Source organism: Nymphaea colorata, chromosome 5 (assembly GCF_008831285.2).
Source record: "Nymphaea colorata isolate Beijing-Zhang1983 chromosome 5, ASM883128v2, whole genome shotgun sequence".
Taxonomy (NCBI): Eukaryota; Viridiplantae; Streptophyta; class Magnoliopsida; order Nymphaeales; family Nymphaeaceae; genus Nymphaea; species Nymphaea colorata.
In genome coordinates this window covers 13539894-13560196 of record NC_045142.1, presented here as the reverse complement: position 1 = coordinate 13560196, position 20303 = coordinate 13539894, and the positions used below count along the sequence as shown (strand labels likewise).

The 20303-nt window shown below is 36.8% G+C and overlaps 1 protein-coding gene across 1 annotated transcript; it reads right to left on the bottom strand.

Moving 5' to 3' along the window:
- Positions 1–42: 42 nt before the first annotated feature.
- LOC116254149 (phosphoinositide phospholipase C 2-like) lies at positions 43–9871 on the bottom strand. Its single transcript, XM_031629301.2, has 9 exons — positions 8778–9871; positions 8186–8382; positions 6382–6517; positions 6025–6267; positions 5685–5926; positions 5283–5400; positions 4210–4356; positions 4029–4115; positions 43–503 (listed from the first exon to the last, which is right to left on the bottom strand). Exons 1-9 carry the CDS (start codon positions 9099–9101, stop codon positions 210–212), a joined length of 1788 nt encoding a protein of 595 aa, XP_031485161.1. The 5' UTR covers positions 9102–9871; the 3' UTR covers positions 43–209.
- Positions 9872–20303: the final 10432 nt, after the last annotated feature.

The following is a 20303-nucleotide window of genomic DNA, read 5'->3' as shown; positions in this document are numbered from 1 at the left end:
CAAACTTTTTAATAGAACATTTGATAAAATGAAGGCAATGGCTTTTACAAAGAACTCTAACATACATTACCGTATTCACAACTGGTTTTGCACAGGATAGTCACATGAAGGTACAAGCCACTTAAATGGTACAACAATGTTTCAAGGATTGGGAAAGGCCTTGTGATGGAAGGGATATTTGAGCAACTAGAAGGTCATTACCAAACATCTCATGACAATTCAAATCTCATAAGCAGCTTTACAGATCTAAATTTCTCGCCCTTTTTGTCAAAAAGTGGCACAGCTCGGATTCCAGTCTGCAATTCTGATATGGGAAAACATGCCTGCCCCCCAAAATCATCCTTTTCAGACATGTCATATTCATGCACTTCAATCCGAAGCAATGCAAGCTCAGGAACAGTCAAGGGGAACTGGAACTCTTCATTCCAAGAGGGTGACCAGTTGTCCTCAATTGTCCTCGTTTTTTTCATTATTGTATCTGCTGGAACCCCAGCAATACCAACCTGTTGAATACCATGAACAATGAGACATGCAGAGTCTTTCTCTTCCAAAAATGGAAATAACAAAAATGTAAATAAGGCTACTAAACAGCTCCAGGTGAGCAAGAAGTTAACAACTCAGCACCTAGAAAAGGGCCAAAGACTCCCCCATTCTCCTTGCCTCTAGGGTCCTAGCTGAATTGGCATCGGCAATGGCAGCGCTGCACCCTTCAACATAGGCACCACATTGTACTACCTTAAGACGCAGAGACACAGTGCTCACAGCAATTGAACAAGAGACATGCCTTTTCACATGCCCCTAACCCAACCAGCTATTCTATGCCCCTTGAGACAGGCCATTAAACAGTTAATTGACTATATAGCAAATGATATACATATATATAGACATACACACACTCTCTCTCACACATGTAGATATATATATCCCCACTGCACCCATACTTTTTTGTTTGTTTTTTCTTTTCTTTTTTTTTTTTTTGGTGAAAATTGCTGCATCCGAGCCTGCAATAGCACCCACACTCCATACCCATGTTACATAGATGGTACCATGATAGGTAGTAGACAAAGCAATGTTAGACTTATTGAGGATGGCAGAGTCACAATATAGGACCATCCTGTCCAACAGCACCTTAGTCAGTGCTGTCGCAAGTACCAAAGGCAACCAGCCAGGTGCCATGACCAGGGGTGGCCTCCGACTGGCACCACATGGCTAGAGCAAGCCAATCTAGCTGTTGCATTGGGGCAATCAGGCAGACTGGCCCCTTGGTTGGTGCAGCGGCTCAGTGGCTTAAGACCAGACGGCCATCACTAACTAGTCAGTACAATTATAGAGTGTTTTAATAAAGCAGCTCAGCTAGCCCATAATTATACACAAGGAGTCACTGGCAAGAGCAGAAGTACTTGCAATAAGGCTAACAAAACCAATTTTGGACCTTTGTGAAGCATCTGTGTGAATTGAATTTGGGAATTTATCTCTTCATTCCTAGGGGCCATCTTTGAGTATCCATCCCTTCTCATTTTCAATTCTTGGCTTCTTGGTCATTGTATGGGGATTGTCATATAAGCTAGCCTACAAGCACACTGTACCTGCATGGCTGCATCCATATGGCCAGACACATGTCAGGCACTGGATATGACGAAAAAAATTCAACCTGGTCAACCGACGCTCAGATGCTGTGTAAGGTTATCTTCCCTTTAGAACTGATATGAATCATCTCAAGACGACCTTCATAAGCTGAACAAATAGTAATTCTCCACTAGAAGAAAAAGGTAGAAAAAAATGGCCGAGAATGCACAAAACACACAAAGAGCACACACAAAAGTCAACAAGAAGGCATAGAGTACTTTAAGACTTTCTGCCCTCAAGGGAACCACAATTTTCTAATTACCAGTCAAGGTTGGGCTGTTCAACAATTTCATTTGAACAATGGTTTTCCTCACAATTTCTTAAAGGATGAAGTTCTTTTGAGCTAGCAGAGCCCCTTGGGCTAAAAAAAGAAAAGTCCAAATCATTCATGTAAAATTAATTGAGACCTTTATGGCTGAGCAAGCTCTAATGAAATGGTTGACCATCCAGGCAATGCTTAAAACGTCTTTTTTGTCATGAATAAAGCTGATATTATTGTTACTTGAAACTGTAAAGAAGTTGTTGGCAACTTTTAAAATATGCAAAGGATTTCTCATTAACGGATTCCAATAATTTGCACTTTGTGTTAGGAGTTGAATTGGTCATAAGGTAAAGTGTACACCCACATATATATATGTTTTGCTTGTGAAAACAGGAATGATGGCTTCAAAATCCATCAAGACTCCTTCCTGCTGTCAAGGTGCATCTTTTTTTTTTCAAAGAAATCTACCGGGTGATCATCAGATGGTTGCCTCTGTCTTCAGGTGCTCTTCTGTCTTCAGGTGGCTACTGCTTAGTTAGTTTTGAATGAGCTTGTTTAAAAGACCAAGACAAATCCAACAATATTCTTGCAGCAATTCACTACATGGATTTCACTAGACTAAATATTGCTTATGCCATTAATGATACTTGTCAATTTGTGCACGATCCTACAGCACAATATTATGCTTATGCAAAACAGTTTTGGTTTTGGAAACAACAAAAATGGGCTTCAAATATCCAGGTATGAGAAAATTGATTTGACAACCTTTACTGATGCACACCGAGTAGGATGCTCAGATGATGGGAGATTTGGGTAGTGGTTACCTTACCTATATGGGAACCATTAAGAAGCAAACTGTGACAAAATCTAGCAAAAAGCTTAATAGAAGAATGTGGAATTTGGAGCATTTGCAGTACTATGACTCCAGTAACTCATCAAGGAACTTGTGTGAAAGCTCACCTGGGTAGTCGCGTTATGATTTCTTTTGTTTTTCTGAATTAATCACAAAATCCAAAATTTTATGCATGGATGAAAAATTACAAGTTAACTACTATTTGGTTAAAAGAGGGTTGCCAAGAAAGGAATAGAGTCAAGCTTGTGGAATCGCAAAGTCAGCTGGCTGATATCCTAACAAGGGATTGGATTGTGAGTAAGTTTTAACAATAGGAAACTAAATCCAAAGAAAACAACCCCAGCTGCATTTAGAAGAAAGAATCAAGCTTACCATAATATCATTGTGATCAAGATAAAAGGTGAAAAGGAATATCAATTTTGTAATATTTGGTTACCAAAAGAAAAAGATGTAAAATATGGTTCTAGGATATCAGTTTTGAGGGATCTCCAAGATCTTGTAATTCTAGCAAGTTGTTAGGGAGATACAATCTCTTCTCAAGAAAAATAGAAAAATGTGGGAGTGGAGCGATCATGGATATAGCATTTGAAAGCTGAACCATGAATGTTATTTATGTGAGCCTTTCTATCACTGTTTGTGTTTGTGCCTAATACTTTACACTTCCAACTTCTGGTTGCAAAGACCCACCTTGAATCCAATTCCACCTGGAGATGAGATCCAACGCAGACAGCTAAAATTATCATGAAGCAGAATAACGAAGTCTACTAGAACAAATTTCACTGGTTACAGCTGCTTTGTTCCAAAATTTGTACAACAGGAAATCTTTTAGCTGTTTTCACTTCTCTTCAATACAGTTACTTTTTGTTGGTTCAGCTATTACTAGTGTCCAACTGTTCCATCGAAACTTTAAACTGGACTAATTAAGGAGCACCAAAAAAAACATAGGTTTGCATAATGGATGTAACACTTGAGCGTCAGCTCATGTGGGACCATTTTTTGGACAATCTCTTCACTGGTAGGCAACATGGGGAATAGACAAAAAAAGGACCAAAACTCTAAGGAACTCTGGATAGAACGGTCATGTCTAAAACAAGATACATGATGCATTCAAGCATATAATCCCAAACAAATCATTGTAGTGCCATACTTTTCTATGAAGTGCAAAAGCATTAGGTTCTCTATTTTTCTTATTTGATATCATGAGAAAATCATGAAAAAAGTAGTTGTACTACCTCAGTAAAAATGAACCCCAAGATTCAAACTTCAATAAGATAGAAAGATTCATACCCTTGTATAGAAATCAGGTGGAGAATATGTGTCAAAATGTGTTTTCTTGAAATCTAAGTTCCATCCATCCCCCATGTAGACCATCACCTGGTTAACAACATCAAAGGAATTACAGGTATAAACAAAATTATCTAGACAAAATTAATGGATCATCAATAACTCTTAATTGGTGAATATTTACCTTAAGTGTCTTCTTCACTGGGAGCTTTGCTTGTGGATCAAATGTTGCACCACCATTGTTCAACAAAAAATCAGGTTTTTTAAGATACCCACAGCTTCCATTTGCTTTAAAAAATCCATGCATCATCCACAATGACCTGCCATACCCCTACAAAGGGGAAAAAAAAAGACAGACACTATAATCAAACAAATTTTGTTGGAAACTTGGATTCATTTGTTATTAGCTTTGTATGTAGAATATGTTTTCAGGATTCAAGAACATAGCCAACTATATCAGCCATCACAGAGTGGGAGTCATTAAATTGGTTCCAAAGATGTATGTTTGAGATATGGGCAGGTGAGTATCATGTTCTATTTAAATGTCAGGCCAACCAAGGATGATGGTTGACTACGACTCAAGCAAGCAGACTCTCTCTCTCTCTCTCTCTCTCTCTCTCTCTCTCTCTCTCTCAAAAGAAAGCAAATCTGGATACAACCAGGTTTTCATTCTTTTTCCTTTTTTGTGTTCTTTACTTTATTTCCCCCATGACCACCAGGTGTCCATGCATGTCCATGTGACTCTTGGCATGTGTATAGCAATAGGCTGCCATTGTGCCTCTACGTGGGTGTGTGTGTTCCCTTAATTGAATAACATGAGTTCGTTTAGTTTTTCTTATTGTTATCCATCTTATGCATTTGCATTACTGTAATAGGCTAACAGCTCCATATAATTCATGAATAGATTGTTTGTCATTTTTGCATGACCATATCCTACTCTTATATGCCTTAAATCCCTAAAAGCTGGTCTATATCTGTATCCAGGTCCAAACCACATCCTACATGCAAGTGACATGGTTCTGGCACTAAATACTCCAATTAGTATAGCTCTGAGTTGTTCATGCCATCATCTCAATATTTGCATTTTCTAGTTATAAGGCCAAGGTAATATAGGAAGAAAACATAGGGAGCAGTTGATGGGAAAATATTTGTTAGATTTCAAGGAGTCAACACATTATTTATCAACAAAGGTAGTAAAGAAAAGTACAAGGAAAATACCAATGTTAAAAAACAATAGGAAGCAAGTTGAAAACTCACCTGCATATTAAAAGCAACTAGTTGAGCTCCATACATCCATCCAATTAGAGGATTGTAGTTTGAGGAGTCAACACGAATGCCTTTTGGGTATACTCTCAGTAAATTGTGCTGGGTAAACCTAAGATAAATAAAATTATAAGGATAACAGGATATATAAGCAACACCTGAAAGAGAATTCCAGTAAAGGAGTCTGGAATTTTTTTTCTTCTGTAATAAATCACAAGAAACTGAGTAAAATTGATACAAAAAGAAAGGTTTGAAATGGCAAGTATTATATACATAATAAGAAGCAACTATTGAAGATCTTCGTGCTGCATTTCCTTGAATAGAGTAACACCAAGAAATAGAATTAACAGAGTATTATTCTGAAGAAACTTCATTTGACATTTGAATAAGGTTTACCTGACCAGGTCGCCTGGGTGAGTGGCTATAGCTTTTGCAAGTTCTTGCTCGCTTAAGCTAAGACGCCTGACAACATTCTCTTCAACTTTTAACCAGTTTTTCATCCCTCCTTTCAACTTCCCTGCATGAATGGTAATGATGCGTCTGTACTCAGAGACACCTTTATGCAACCCTTGGTTGAGCTTGTTGTCATCATATTCATCATCCCCATCAGGATGCAGCTGAAATGTATCCACGTCTTCCTGACATTGTATTGGAAGTCCATGAAAACATAAGTATGCTACCATCAAAATGTGATCAATGAAAAGGGGGAAAGAATCAAATAAATCAAGCAAAGCACCTTAGCATCAGATTCAATTTCTTCCTTAACATCTGGAACCTCCTTCCCCCAAGAATCTTCATCTGTCTCTTTTCCTTTTTGTGATTGTGATCCATTATCCTTGAAACTGCTAGCTTCCAAATATTCTTTTGGTGGCTTGGTTGATACCAGAATCCGATTCTTCATGGATTCAGGTGAAGGAAATTTTTGTAAAGATCCAGATTCAGGGTAAAATAACATATCACCAAATGTTTCAGTAACCATCTGCAACAAATTGTTTAAGAAAAATAACAAAGCAAGCAGCCTTAAGTAAATTGGGAAGACCATCATATGGAAGGAAGCACAGCCCTGAAAATGACCCAAAAAATATAACGTCACCTGAGCTACTTTGGCCTGGAGGTCTGCTGTAAGGTGGTCCTCAAGGGTTACTATGACAGGATACGGTGAAGCAGAAAAAGCATATTCCTTAATGGATTTCAGACATTTGATAAGTTCCACTGGGGTTGTCAAAGTCCTAGATTAGAGGAAAATGAGATCACTATCATTTTAATTGAATACAAGAATAAATAATCCAACTAAGAAATTGACTTGCATTCATTAATTCACATGAAAAATTAATAGAAAATATTTCAAGAATGCCAATATCCACAAACCTCAAGAAAAATACTAAATTGCATTCACATATTTATTAACTAATCCAGCCACGCAGCCTGTGGGTCATACTACAAAGCTTGATCTTGGACTCAACTCATCTATGCAAGAAGGCCAAGCTTCAGCAGAGTCAGTTGACTAGCACAGGGATGACCTGAGCTTGTTAAAACATGACTAGTACCTGCTGTTGAGTATAAAACTATGCTGCGAGTTGTTTTCACTTAAATACTGCTACTTTACTGATGGGCCACTTTGATTTTTCATAGCTTGAGCTTTGCCAAGCAAAGACCAAATCCTCTTCAAATTCATACCACAACTAACCTAAAGCCTCGCAAAACAAGCAACTTAGTGGATCTAAAAAACCATAAAAGTCTAGTAATTCCCATCCCCATTCACTCAATAATCCCAACTTGAATTTAGTTTCTTTGATATAAGGAGGGAGACTGGCAAAAGAACGAGATGAATCAAGACCCCTTGATGAAATACTTCCTATGCCCCTAAAGATTGAAATAGCCAGCTAGCAGCACATTCTCATGGACACCAAACCCTTACCTGCTGGATACGCTATATATAGGAGTTAGTGCAAGCAATCATAATCAGTTAACAAAAGGAAACAGGTGACGGGGTGGCGTAGATAACATGGTTAATTTCCCCCCATTTGCATCCAGATTGACCAAGAACTGCAGAAAATAATGTGTATTCATATATCAGTATATACTCCTACAGCCTACAGCTGTATGTAGGAATTAGTGGAAACAATAAGAATAAAAGAGGAAAATGAAAAAGGGGACCAGGTTGGATGGAGCTCAATATGGCAAATTTCCATCCAATCTAGTTGCAGATAGTCTTTCTAAAGATGAAAAAAATGAGTTTTTGGAAATTAGAATAAGAAATTATTACACAAAGAGGTTAAAGAAGGAGAGGCGGAGGACAAAAGAATAATTCTTTACATACCATAAGGATTTTGTATATTGTTGGAATAAAGTGTACTATTACACCCTGATTTATTTGTTGAAACATCAGCTCAAAACATGACTTTTCGACAGATCGAAAAATCAGTAAAATGACATTACACTCATTTATTTGTTTACATGTCTGTTACAAAATTGCTTCTTCACAACTCAGGAATCACGAAAAAGAAGAAAAAGGTTTGGCACTATATTGAAAATTGGACCTCAAGTCTCCAACTTTGTTTCAAGAAGCGCATACTTTATAATTAAAAGAAACATCATACATGAGCTGTTATACTATTTTTTGTGCCTTCACGAGCTAATTTTGGGCAGCCAATGACGATAAAAAAGAACAGCTCCCCTAACGCCAACATGAAACAAATTACAGGAAAATGGAAAGCATAAATATTTTTACCATTGACTTGTTAACTTTATCCTTGATGTCTATACCACCGACTCAGAATCCAAACAGCATTTTCAACAGAAACAATCTTTTGCAAGGGATAGTTTTATACCTCTACCCTGATTGAAAGAAAATTAACAGAGAAGGATCGTAAAAGCATATCAAAACAGCTCCAGACCTTCCGTGAAGAACAAGGATGTTGTCTTTCTTGGAATTAGGCCACAGATCTAGTTCAATCACTCGTACACCTCGCTTCAATGCTTCTATAATGGGACGATCACTACACTCACTATTTAACTGGTTTCCAGTCAAATAGGAATTATGACCAGTGAATATGTAATAGTGAGACAAGGGAGCAGTCATGTCATGATGAACCTGAAAAGCAGCATAAAACAAAGAGCATCAGCATTCCATAGTATATGGTCAATGACAGTGATTACTTTTCTGGACTTGCAAAATATAATATCAATGTAAGAAAATCAGCTAAACGGAAATATGGTCAGAATTGGCCTTCTAATCCACTGAGCATGATATCCCTAAGTAGTTCAGGGTGACACATCAAAGAAAAAACTAACATTGCAGAATGATTTGGAGCAAGGTAATGAACCATCTATAAGGATAGTGATGTTTAATGTCTATGGTTCACTGAGATTCTTGAGTTCCGAACGTGAAGCATACGAAATATTTAATCAAGAGAAGGGAAATTTTAAAGAGTCAAACGATTGGGAAGAAAAAGAAGAAAGGAGGACATGGGAGACCTGTGTATATACCTCAGTTTTCAGAGGGGGGTTGAGATCGGGGGAGAAAAGAAAGTGGTAGAATTCATCTAAGGAAAGATGGGGGTGACGCGACTTGGGCAGCGGCCACTTTCTCTGTTGTTGGATCTGGTCGATGATCGTCCCAGCTTTCGTTTTCCCTTCCGCCTCCTCTTCCTTCTGGACCTCCACCAGGAACCGCCGGAGGCCTTCAGCGGTCATCGCGTTTGCGCCGGCATCAGCGTAGCGATTGAACAGATCCTTGACCTCGTCCGGTGGTCGCACCTCCCCTGCGCTGAACTTCCTCGTGAAACACCCGCACATCCTGTAACTCCCCATTCTTCTTCAGCACCCCCTCCTCCTCCTCTCTCTCTCTCTCTCTCTCTGTCTCTCTCTCTCTCCCTGCCTTCCTGCCCTGAAGGACCGTAAGGACGAGTAGACACTGCGAAGGAGATGGACAGATACTCTCAGCCAAAGGAGAGCAGAGACGCGTATCTGTCAGATTGGTGGCGATCGTTTAAGACTTTATCCGGAGTCTCCTTCTTAACTATCTCCAATCAGACCACCTCCACCATTACCTCTCTCTCTCTCTCTCTCTCTCACTTGCTGACGCGGCGTTTCATCGTTGCACGGGGCAATGTTACATTCCTTTCTTCACAATAAAGAGGATCGTTCCCCTCACTATCTTGCCGACGCTGCTTTTCGTCGTTGGACAGATAATATTATATTCCTTCCTTCGCAATCAAGAGGATGATCTCTCTCTCTCTCTCTCCTGCCTTCCGCGACTAACGAAAGGAACCGGAGACGGAGAGGCAGAACCCCTTCTCGTCTCCCTCCCCAGAAACCGTCCAAGAACCGATGAAGGAGCTGAATGAGACCCCGCAATCTACCTCAGCATCGTCAACGTCCTTCCTTCGTCGGTTATTTTTTCTCCTTTTACGGCATCACATCCACATGCCTGCCAGAATCGCCACCCATTTATTGCCGATAACTGATAAGGCGTGGCAACGGTGAAGTTGCAGAAAAAATGTTGGAAGGTTGAATCTGACGAGTCTGATCGTCTACAAAGAGTACATTCATTTCCCCCGTGGAGAAGCCAAAGACACCTTCTAAAGTATAAATGGAATGATTGACACTTTGAGACTTTTTGTCCGTAAAAAATGGGGTTTTGATGACATCATTGAAGCTTGGATCTGGTTAGAACCATTATAAAAGCACAATCTCCATTTTCTACGTCATGTTAGACTGGAATGGCGCTGGCATCTACGGCTGGAGGTGCTTCTACGATCCAAGTTGTATCGGTTTCGGCCGTCGTATTCGCACCCCTGAGGTGCACCCTGCGTCGCAGTTTATGCAGCTCGAAGATGCGATACGCGCTTTCCAAAAAGTCGGGATCGAGGCCACCTGGCTTTATGCTCATCTTTGACATCTATTATTATGTTAGATATTTTCTTCTAGCATATTCTTGATTCTTTTTTTTTTTGGTGCAAATTCAACTTTTTATCTTCAGTCTTTTTTTTTTTTCAATCTTTTCTAAGAAAAGGAAGAAAGCCTTGTTGACAGGCTCGTAATCGTCAGTCCTGCGTTTAGCTGTCGCTAATAGATGCATCTCATCTTTAAACAATTTTATTTTTTTTTTTAATTCTAAGAAATTGTAAATCGCAGCTCGACAAATGAGCGATCGACTATCACCGCCTGCTTATTTGGAAACATCACAGAAGTTCTCTAGTTTCCTCCTATTTCTCCAAACAATCTGTATTCGACAAATATTAAAAATTTTATCTAGATGATGAAATTATCCCTTTAATTCAATTTAGAGAAAATAAAAAAATGGCTCGCTCCTCTGATGGCAAGGACAGGTTGTCCCCTTTGGACAGCTAAGGTGGGGGTGAAACTGCCTAGTCTGGACAAGGGTGACAGCAATGTCAATGATGTGGTGGGAAGGACAGAACTAGCACTAAAGTTTTTAAATTTTAATTAAGGTTGAAATATCATTTCTCAAAATTAAAATTTATATGAATTTTTTTAAAGTAACATGTAAATTTTTTAAAAAAATGAGGTGGGGCTAGGGCCCATGCAAACCTATATGAGTGTCAGGCGAGCCAATGGTAAGGGCAACACTATACTCACTAATCGCTTTCTAGGAAGGTGTGAAGGTTCGAAATGTTGTCGCCTGAGCCTTACCATGTTGCCAACATCTTCATCGAGGGCGGAGTTAGGATTTTTTTTTGTGGAAACCGGTTACATGACATAGTAAACATAATTTTTTGAATTTTTTTTTATTAGGGCCAACATCTACTTTTCAAAAGTTCTATGGTCCAAACACATTTTTTAATATTTTAATCTGTAAATTTTTTTTTTTTCAAAACAAAAGTGGGGGTGCCATGGCCCCTGCCAACCCCCTTTATCTTTGCCCCTGCTCCTAAGGATATCAGTGTATCCAATTTAGATCAAACACCTGACTAAATTGTTTTGAAAAATCAAATATGACAAAAACCTTTAATATCTGATATTTAAGAAATCGAATTATATTCGAATTTAATAAATAACATCGGATCGGATCATACATAAACACCCAATTGGATTCGGATCAGATTTATTTTGAAACAAAGATCCTATATCTAATACTCTTGCATTTTTAAAAATGGCCAATCAGATTCGGGTCACATTTAGATTGTGAAATCGAATTCCAGATTCAGATATGACTTTCCTATGTTTGTATTCAAATCCAAATGTGAATCTGAATATACAAATATTCGGAAAAACAGATACGGTGAAGGATATAGCTTATTCAAATCTGATTGTTGACATCCCTACCTACTCCCTTTAAAAGAATGGAAAAGGCAGGATTTAGGCTTAACGCACCAATGTAATAGGCTAAAATAAGGAATTGAACATCCAATGTACACAAGCAAGCACCAATGCATATCTTGACTAAAGCACCTGTTGAGTTGGTGTCATGCATATTTTAGAAGGCAGTAGGATCAAACTCAGGGACAATAGCTTAGGCCTCTGTTGAAGCCTACTGTAATAAGCACCCAAGTTACGTATATAAGGGGTTAAAAAAATCTACAATGACCCTCTTACTAGGTCAACATCTAAGTTACGTATATAGAAGAAGAGGCATCCTTGGTGAGAAAGTGTAGGCATCAGGTCCAGCTCGGGCCAAGAAAAGGGCCACGGGCTTTTATATACTAGTGTAAGTTGGAATCTTTTATTTGCTTGCTATTTTTTCTTCTTCTAGTGCTAAGCAAGTCCAAATTTCAACTTTTGGCACTCATTTTTCCCTTTCTTTTACTTATATTAATTTGCACTTTTATAGTTGACTTTGTGTATAAAGGATTTTCAAGCTATCTATGTTATATGCATATCTTATAATAGACAATTTCACAAATGCATTGTCTATATTTTTTTGTATGTTCGTTTTATTGATGATGGTAACTTGTTGTGTTTGAGGTGATATACTTATTTTTCTAATACATGCAATATTAAATTTATATAGTAATGGGAGACAATAAAAGTACAATTGAAAAAGACAAAAAGACTAGTGTGGAGTGATGAGCAAGAACAATTTTAATTTGATTGCTTATTAGAACAATCTCATATTCTCAATGTAAAAATTAATGGAGGGAGATGTAGTCATGAAGGAAGTTGAGAGATCGATGATAAGAAAATATGGTGAGGAATATATGGTAGAAAAAATAAAAAACAAATTAAAGTGTGCTAGACCAAATATAACTGTTATGAGTGAAATGTGTTAGTGGATTTGGATGCTATGAAGACAATAAGGTGGTCTTAGCTCACAATAATATGTGGGGTGACTATGTAAAAAGATAAGCAGATAGAAAGAAGTACAAAAGGCCATCTACATGAAAATTTTATGAGTATGCCCCAAAAATATGGGGTAAATGTACTGTTATGGTTAATCATAGAAATGCATATTCAAATATACTAATACTATCAACAGAAGTTCCACCTATTATTCCATTAGATGAGGAAGTATCTCAAGCAAATAACTTTGACGATTCTACCAGTAACTCATTAGGCGACCAACCTTCATCATCAATGAGAACATGTAGGAAGAGAAAGTCATCACGAGATGCTTCGATCTGTGATGTGATAAGTAGTCTAATTAACAAGTACAAGCTTTTAATGTTGATACTCTATATCGTTTGACAAAACAAGCTAGTGGCATTGTATCTGAGTTATTTAGAAATGGTGGAATTGTTTCATATACTTTTATGAAAGCTATTTTATTTTTGTCAGATTCACAACAAGCAACCACATTCTTTCGTGGTCAACCATAGTTGAAGACTGAGTGGTTGCATTGCAAAAATTAGAGGATATTAGGTACGTTTATTTTTTTATTACACATGCTAAAGTTAATTTTGTTAGTTTGATATTTCATTTTTTGATTCCATATTATTTGTTTTATGCACTTTTAGGTATAATTTCTATTAATCATGTAGAGTGAGTAATTGTGTTATGATATTTATGCTAGTTTTTTTAGTATATTGGTTTATGTAAATTGAGTTAATATGTTTTCCTTTTATCTTATGTATATTAATTTATGTTATGATTAACATCTTTTATGTAAGTTGACTTTATAGTAATATTTTGTTTATTTACTAAGTTTATGGATCATTTATTATTGATTTCTCATATGTAATTAGTAGGAATGAGAACTTGTGTGCAAGAAATGATTATTTTTCAAGCGACAATAGTTATTGTACTTATTTGCATGAGACAACTACAACATAGCATCATTGTCCATCATAGGAGAAATATTGGTCGACGATTTGTCTATGATTGTATTTATGGTTACCCACATAACTCTTACGATCTTTTGCGAATAAAACATGAAACTTACATAAGATTGTGTGAGATATTTCAAGTTAGAGGATTAATAAGTGATTTATGTCATATATCAGACGAAGAATAACTTGTTATATTTTTGCTAATTATGGAGCATCATTTATGAAATCAAAGAATTCAACATGATTTTCAACATTGAGTAGAAATAGCCAGCAAATGCTTAAACTTAATTTTACCAAAATTAGTTTTCATTGTCCATGAATATATGAGGCCCTCTAAAGATTAGAGGAGGAGAACCATGTTTTTACCCATATTTTAAGGCAATTAAACATGCAATGTTTAATTTGCTAAATAATGTCTTTTTATATAATTAATGTTTTTTAATGATAGAATTGTTTGGAAGCAATAGATGGGACCCATATTCCTATATACGTTAGAATAGAGATTTAATGTTAGAATAGAGATTTAATGTCATTGGAGAAACAAAAAGACTTTTCTATCACAAAATGTTCTTGCTATTGTGGGCTTCGATATGTGTTCCATTATATCCGTGCTGGTTGAAAAGGAAGTGCAACAAATGCAAAATTGTTATATGGTGCATTGTATGATGGACATAATCCTTTACAGGCACCTCAGTGAGGTTTGAACCTTAAATAAGTCATATGATTTATAATCTGTCATTTATAATAATTAAAAATAACTTTACTTTTGTAGGAAAATATTATCTGGCTGAAGTTGAATATGCTAATACTGTAGGTTTTTTTACTCTTTATCATCAATATCATTATCATTTATCTGAATACAACGACTTTGGTGCATGACCAATCCAAAATAATTATAAATTATTCAACTATAGACATTCATCTTTATATACTACACTAGAACGAATATTTGCTTTGTTGAAGGGAATATTTCCAATTTTTAAAATCATGTGCAATATCCAGTTGACACCCAAGTCAAAATTGTACAGCTTGTATTCTTCATCAGTGGTGGAGGGAGGGGAGGGCCGGGGCCATGGCCCTACCCCAGCCCATGGCAAAAAAAAAAATTACATTTAAAAAATAAAAAAGTGTTAGTTTGGCCTGACCCTCTCTCTTGCCTGGCCCTACCCTCTCTCTGGCCCTATCCTCTCTCTTTGGCCCTATCCTCTCCCTCTCGTCTCGCCCTACCCTCTCCCTCGGGCCCTTTCTCTCTAGCCCTCTCGTCTCGCCCTACCCTCTCCCTCTCATCTCGCCCTACCCTCTCCCTTGCGCCCTTTCTCTCTAGCCCTCTCGTCTCGCCCCAGCCTCTCCCTCGCGCCCTTTCTCTCTAGCCCTCTCCTCTCACCGTACCCTCTCTCTCGCGCCCTTTCTCTCTAGCCCTCTCGTCTCGCCGTACCCTCTCTCTCGAGCCCTCTCTCTGGCCCTACCCACCCTCGCCGGCCGCCCCTCTCTCTCGGGTCCTTTATGAGTCTCCCTTGCTCGCTCCCTTCCTCTTTGAACCACAGCGAGAGCCAGCCCCTGCCCCGTCTCTCCCTTGCCCTGTCTCTGCATCCCTGGTCCACACGCAGGCCATTGCTGGCCCCACCCTCTCTTTTGCTTGCACCTGTTGTCTCTCTATCGCTCGCTCCCTCCCTCCCTGGCCCACAGCGCAGAGAGTAAGCAAAACTGGGTAATGCCTTGTTGCCTACTCGCTTTTTGTCATTGTTGCGGATAAAATTGTTTTGCTTGTTTTGATCTATTTCTCTGTTCATTTTTAGTTTTATTTGGGTATATACAATTAAGATATTCATGTATGCAATCATCATACCAGGACGGATGGGTTCTTAACTCTTATAGTAATTGAATGACTTTTGACCATAATTTAAAACCAGGTTTTGGAAGCAAAACCTAGTTTTGCCTTCAACTAATCATTTCATGTGCATTCAGATAACATTAAAACTGGGTATACTAAAACTCGGTTTTGAGAACACCTGATTTTCATAAAGAACCTTAATAACCTGCCTCCCACACTTTTGTAAGCAAAAATTATTTTTATCATGTCATAAAACTAATTAAGTTGTTTAGGAGTGTTATCCAGAGGCTGAATAAAGGAGCGCTGGAAGGGGCCTTAACCCCGCTTTGATTTTGGAAAAAAGGTGCATGTTATAGTTAATAAACCTAATTGCTAATTCAACCTTGTTTTGGCGCACTCTTAAAGCTTTAATTCATATGATTCAAGAGAAGAAACCCCGACATAGTTGATAGTCTGCTGGTAATGAAGAAAATGTCTGTAGAATGCAATCTTGCATCCTCTAGATCTGATCTGTTGAACATATAGGACTCTGGTTCCTTTAGTTTTTCGATATGTTTCGAGTTCGATTACTTCGATATATTTAAATCTTATTGTCTATTTTAAATTTCAGGGTTTTCGTGTTTAAATTTCATGTTCCTTTGTGCATGTGAATGAATGATGATATGTAACTATTTTCAATAAAAAATGGAGGCAAAAACTGATTGTGTTACATGGAAAGAATATAAAACTGTTTGTTTTAGGTAAGTAACATTTATTTTTTAGGTTTTTGAGTTTATAAATGTATTTTGTTTGTTATATTTTGAGTTGCAATATTTGTAAGTCCATTTTATGCTCAATGTTCACACTTACATCACTGTAACAGAATTAGAGCACCTTATCTACTAAGAACAGATCGCGCTTTGTGCTAATGTTACAAACAGTTATTATATATATATATATATATATATATATATATATATATATATATATATATATATATATATATATATATATATATATATATATATATATATATATAATATTATATAATATAATGTAATATAATATATTTCGTTAGAGCGTTTGGCCCACCCCTAACAAAAATCCTAGCTCCGCCCCTCTTCTTCATAACTTCATAATAGAAAATAATCCAAATGCACTACAATTTGAAGAACTTATTGATAATCGACTCGCACAATTTGAAAAAGATGATGAATGTTCACCACAAACACAAGTTTGAGGAAGCAATAATGTGCTTAGAGATGCAATAACAAATGATATGCAGCATGATTGGTGTAATAGTAAGTAATTTGAAGTTTTAAAATTATTTTTTTTAAGTTGACATTGTGTATAGTGATTGTGGTTTTGTTTATAAATTGTTAGTGACATTGTTATTAATATAGTATAGTGAAGTAGCAATTTATTTCGATGTTTGTTTATTGTGAATGTCGATCCTATTTTTATATGTTTTTTATTTATTAATGTATACCCTATTATCACTAATATTCACATAAATTGATGTTGAAATGCAAGGGCCGAGGTGAACATGCAATGGACGAGCATTATTTTATGGTTGTCAGTGGCTGTTTTGGTTACATGAGAACCGTCATCATCTTTAGGTCATGAACGTCACTGAAGAATATATAAAAGTTTTCTTTTTGGACATATAACTATCGTGATATATATATATATATATATATATATGGACACACACACCCCTTTATGAATGAAAATAAAAGAATATGGGCTGCTGTTCGGAATTGCCTACACCAACCACAAATTTTCTTTATTTTCGCGATGGTGGGTTAAAATATATGGTCATCAGTTTTCATTTCTGGCCCCTAATGATATACATTTTAAAATTATTGTTCTTAAGCTCAAAATTTCTAGTTCTACCACTGGTGCTTTCTTCCAGAATATAACATGCAACAAATTTTTTTTTTCAAAAAAAGTTGTAGCCAAAATCCTATGTAGTCCACCCCCATGCTCAAACCCCTTTAAACCTTTTTGGATTAATTGAAGTGGTTCCACCACTTGAGTGAGAGGCTGAAATAATGAAACATTTGTCCTTCCCTTTTGCCTTTCGGTTTAGAGTTGCTTCGAGGCCTATGTGAGTTAGGATCAGAGACAGGAGTGAAGCCAGAAATTTTTCGTGAAGGGGACCAAATTAAAGTTTTTAAATTTTGACTAGGGTCGAAATATCATTTTCAAGATTTTTTATATAAAACAAGTGAAACTTTCTAAAGTTTACATATAAATTAAAAAAAATGAAGTGGGGCCATGGTCCAAGTGGACCCTACCTTGGCTCCGCCCCTAGCCACAGCCACAAAATTTTGGCTAAGAGGTATTAGTTATAAAGTGTTAAATTTTTAAAAGGTGTCAATATATAAAGGAAAAAATTGCTCAAAAATGTCAATATAAAAACCAATTTTTTTTTGGGGAAGTTCATATAGACAAGTGCCGACACATAATCCACACTTGCTTATGCCCATGACACGAGTTTATAGTAAAGCCCTTTAACTCGATGTGATACCTTCTACTATTTGCAGTCTAGAAAAATAGGATAGCAAAATGTGACAACTAACACAGGGATTTGAAACTCAATCTCTTTCCTGATGAGTTGCCTTGTCACCGAGTTTTGCCAAGCTTTAAAATCAAAATTTTACACACCTCTCTCTCTTTCTCTCTCTCTCTTCAAAGGAACTATGGGACAACCCTTAACTGGAAAAAATGAAACACAAAATTCTTTTTTCTAAAGAAAATTGGACCAATGTTTTTTCATCTTTTGAGAAAGGGGTGAATGCAGGTATGGGTTAAGTGTGGGCAGACCAAAAAACAGTTTTTATTTTTATATTAATGTTTTAGGGTAATTTTATTCATTTAAATATTGATGCTCTTTAAAATTTAAAATTTAATGTCCTTTATCCAGATTTTTTTATTTTCGCTTCTAACCTTAGATACTTTTGTCAGACCCTACACGAGAAAGGAAGGATGAGAAACATATGGACGGAACTGACCCCGCCAACTTGCAAACTTAACGGTGTTGGGTGGTGTGTCTCCAAGTCGTCCTGCTTTTAAAGCTTTTAAAGTTCTATGCATCAAGTGGAGAAGGTGCTTGGTTTTGTCTCCAATAGGATAAAATTCTATTGGTTTTATGTCTATTACGTATACTTAGACATTTAAGTAAGGGTGAGCATTGGGTCGGTTAGGCCCGGGTTGGCCGACATCCAAAACCTAGGCTCGGACTCGGCCCGACTCAGAAAACCCAAACCCAAGCCTGGCCGGATTACATTTGAAAATATAAAAATTATATAAATATAATTAATCATAATAAAATATTTATAAATATAAATAATAATAAAGTTAAAAAAAACTCATTAGCAAGAACAGGTTCCTTTTTTCGGGCTTGGGCCCAAGCCCATGTCAAGTACCAGATATCCAGCGGCAGCCCGGCCTAATGCCTAGAATTACATTTAAGATTTCATTTTTCCACCGTCATCTTTAGGAGCTTTGTGTTTGAAGGAACTTATAAAAGATTTGTCATTATAAGTGCATATGGCTGGTGCTTTGGTGCGTATGACCCACAAGATAGTAAAAACTAAAAACCGGTTTAAGTATTTAAAAGCAGTTGGTTCATCGACGGGTCAGTCGCGCATGAATCCACCACCCAAAGACCAAGATTGTTACATAAATAATAAGCATAAGACATACGTTGATATAAAGTTTGTTATAGGCATTTGATTAAAAGACTTCACTAATTCATCCTTAGTAATGTAGTTGGTTGCTTCTCCTTTTTGCGTAGTTTGCTTGACACATCTTGCCGCTTTGAGGCCGACCAACTGGGTCCCAACATCAATCTCCAGTATGATCTACCTTTTGGCGATGTGTGCAATTTGGGCGTGGACTAAACTTGGGTACGGGGCCGGGTTTCTAGGGTATCCTCTACCCAATTCGATCGGGCTTGGGCCCAAAAATATCAGCCCGATTCGACTCCATGGAGCTTGATTCAGTCCGATTATTTTGTTAATTTTTTATTATTTTTATTTAATAATAATATATATTTTATTTTAAAAATGTAGTTTATATTTAAATTTTTTTATCTTATATTAAAAAATATTTTTTATTTTAATCGAGTTCCAGGCCGGCCCAATGTCGAGGTCTAGTGTTGATGACATCAAGACCTAAGCCAAAAGTTTTGCATGAGATGAACCGAATTAAAATTAAGATTTGTTTGACCACTGAATATGCATACTTTCATTCAAGAAAAAGGAATGTTAAGATTTTCTTTGCAATTCAAGTCAAGATCTTGTTTGGACTTCCCAACGTCCACAAGATTCAGAGTACTGTACAATGCCCATGAAACTTGCTTTTCCAATGCCTTAAGGTCCTTCTTTTAATAAATTGAACAATAAAAGTAAGTTTTTCTAATTTCTTAAGAACAAAAAAGTTAAAACACGTCTCATTACAAATCCCTACCCACCAGCTACGAAGATGTCTCATTCTACTTGTTGATCTGCTGTCGTCCCCAATGTACAATACATGGTGCAAAGGGGAGTGATACACAGCACCAATTTCTCATTTACCACCCTTCTGCGTTGTAGTCACAATGATTTTTTCATTGTCATCCCTCAACTGTTAGTAAGAGGCTCTTACATCTAGGGATGTTAATGGATTCAAATCTGATATACTCTTAATGATTTTCATGTTCAAATTCAAATAACAATTAAGAAAATTTTATACCATATCTGAGTCCAAATTTGAATTTTAAAGTTAGTTTTGAATTTGAATCCGACTTTAAAAGCCGATAAATGTATTATCATATGTTACGACCATTTTTAAAAATGTATGAATATTGGATATTAGGTATTTATTTAGAATTAAATCCAATTTGAATGTGAATATCAATTTAGTCTGATATTTATTTAAACCTGAATTATAATACAACCAAATGTCGTTTCTCAAATTTGAATCGAA

What these genes read in the sequence shown, in the direction of transcription:
- LOC116254149 (XM_031629301.2), bottom strand. Translation starts at nt 9,101, where the DNA reads ATGGGGAGTTACAGGATGTGCGGGTGTTTCACGAGGAAGTTCAGCGCA. An exon ending in TCCAGGCCAAAGTAGCTCAG is followed by an intron (nt 6,268 to 6,381) that starts GTGACGTTATAT and finishes AATTTGTTGCAG; the next exon opens with ATGGTTACTGAAACATTTGG. An exon ending in CAGTGAAGAAGACACTTAAG is followed by an intron (nt 4,116 to 4,209) that starts GTAAATATTCAC and finishes GTTGTTAACCAG; the next exon opens with GTGATGGTCTACATGGGGGA.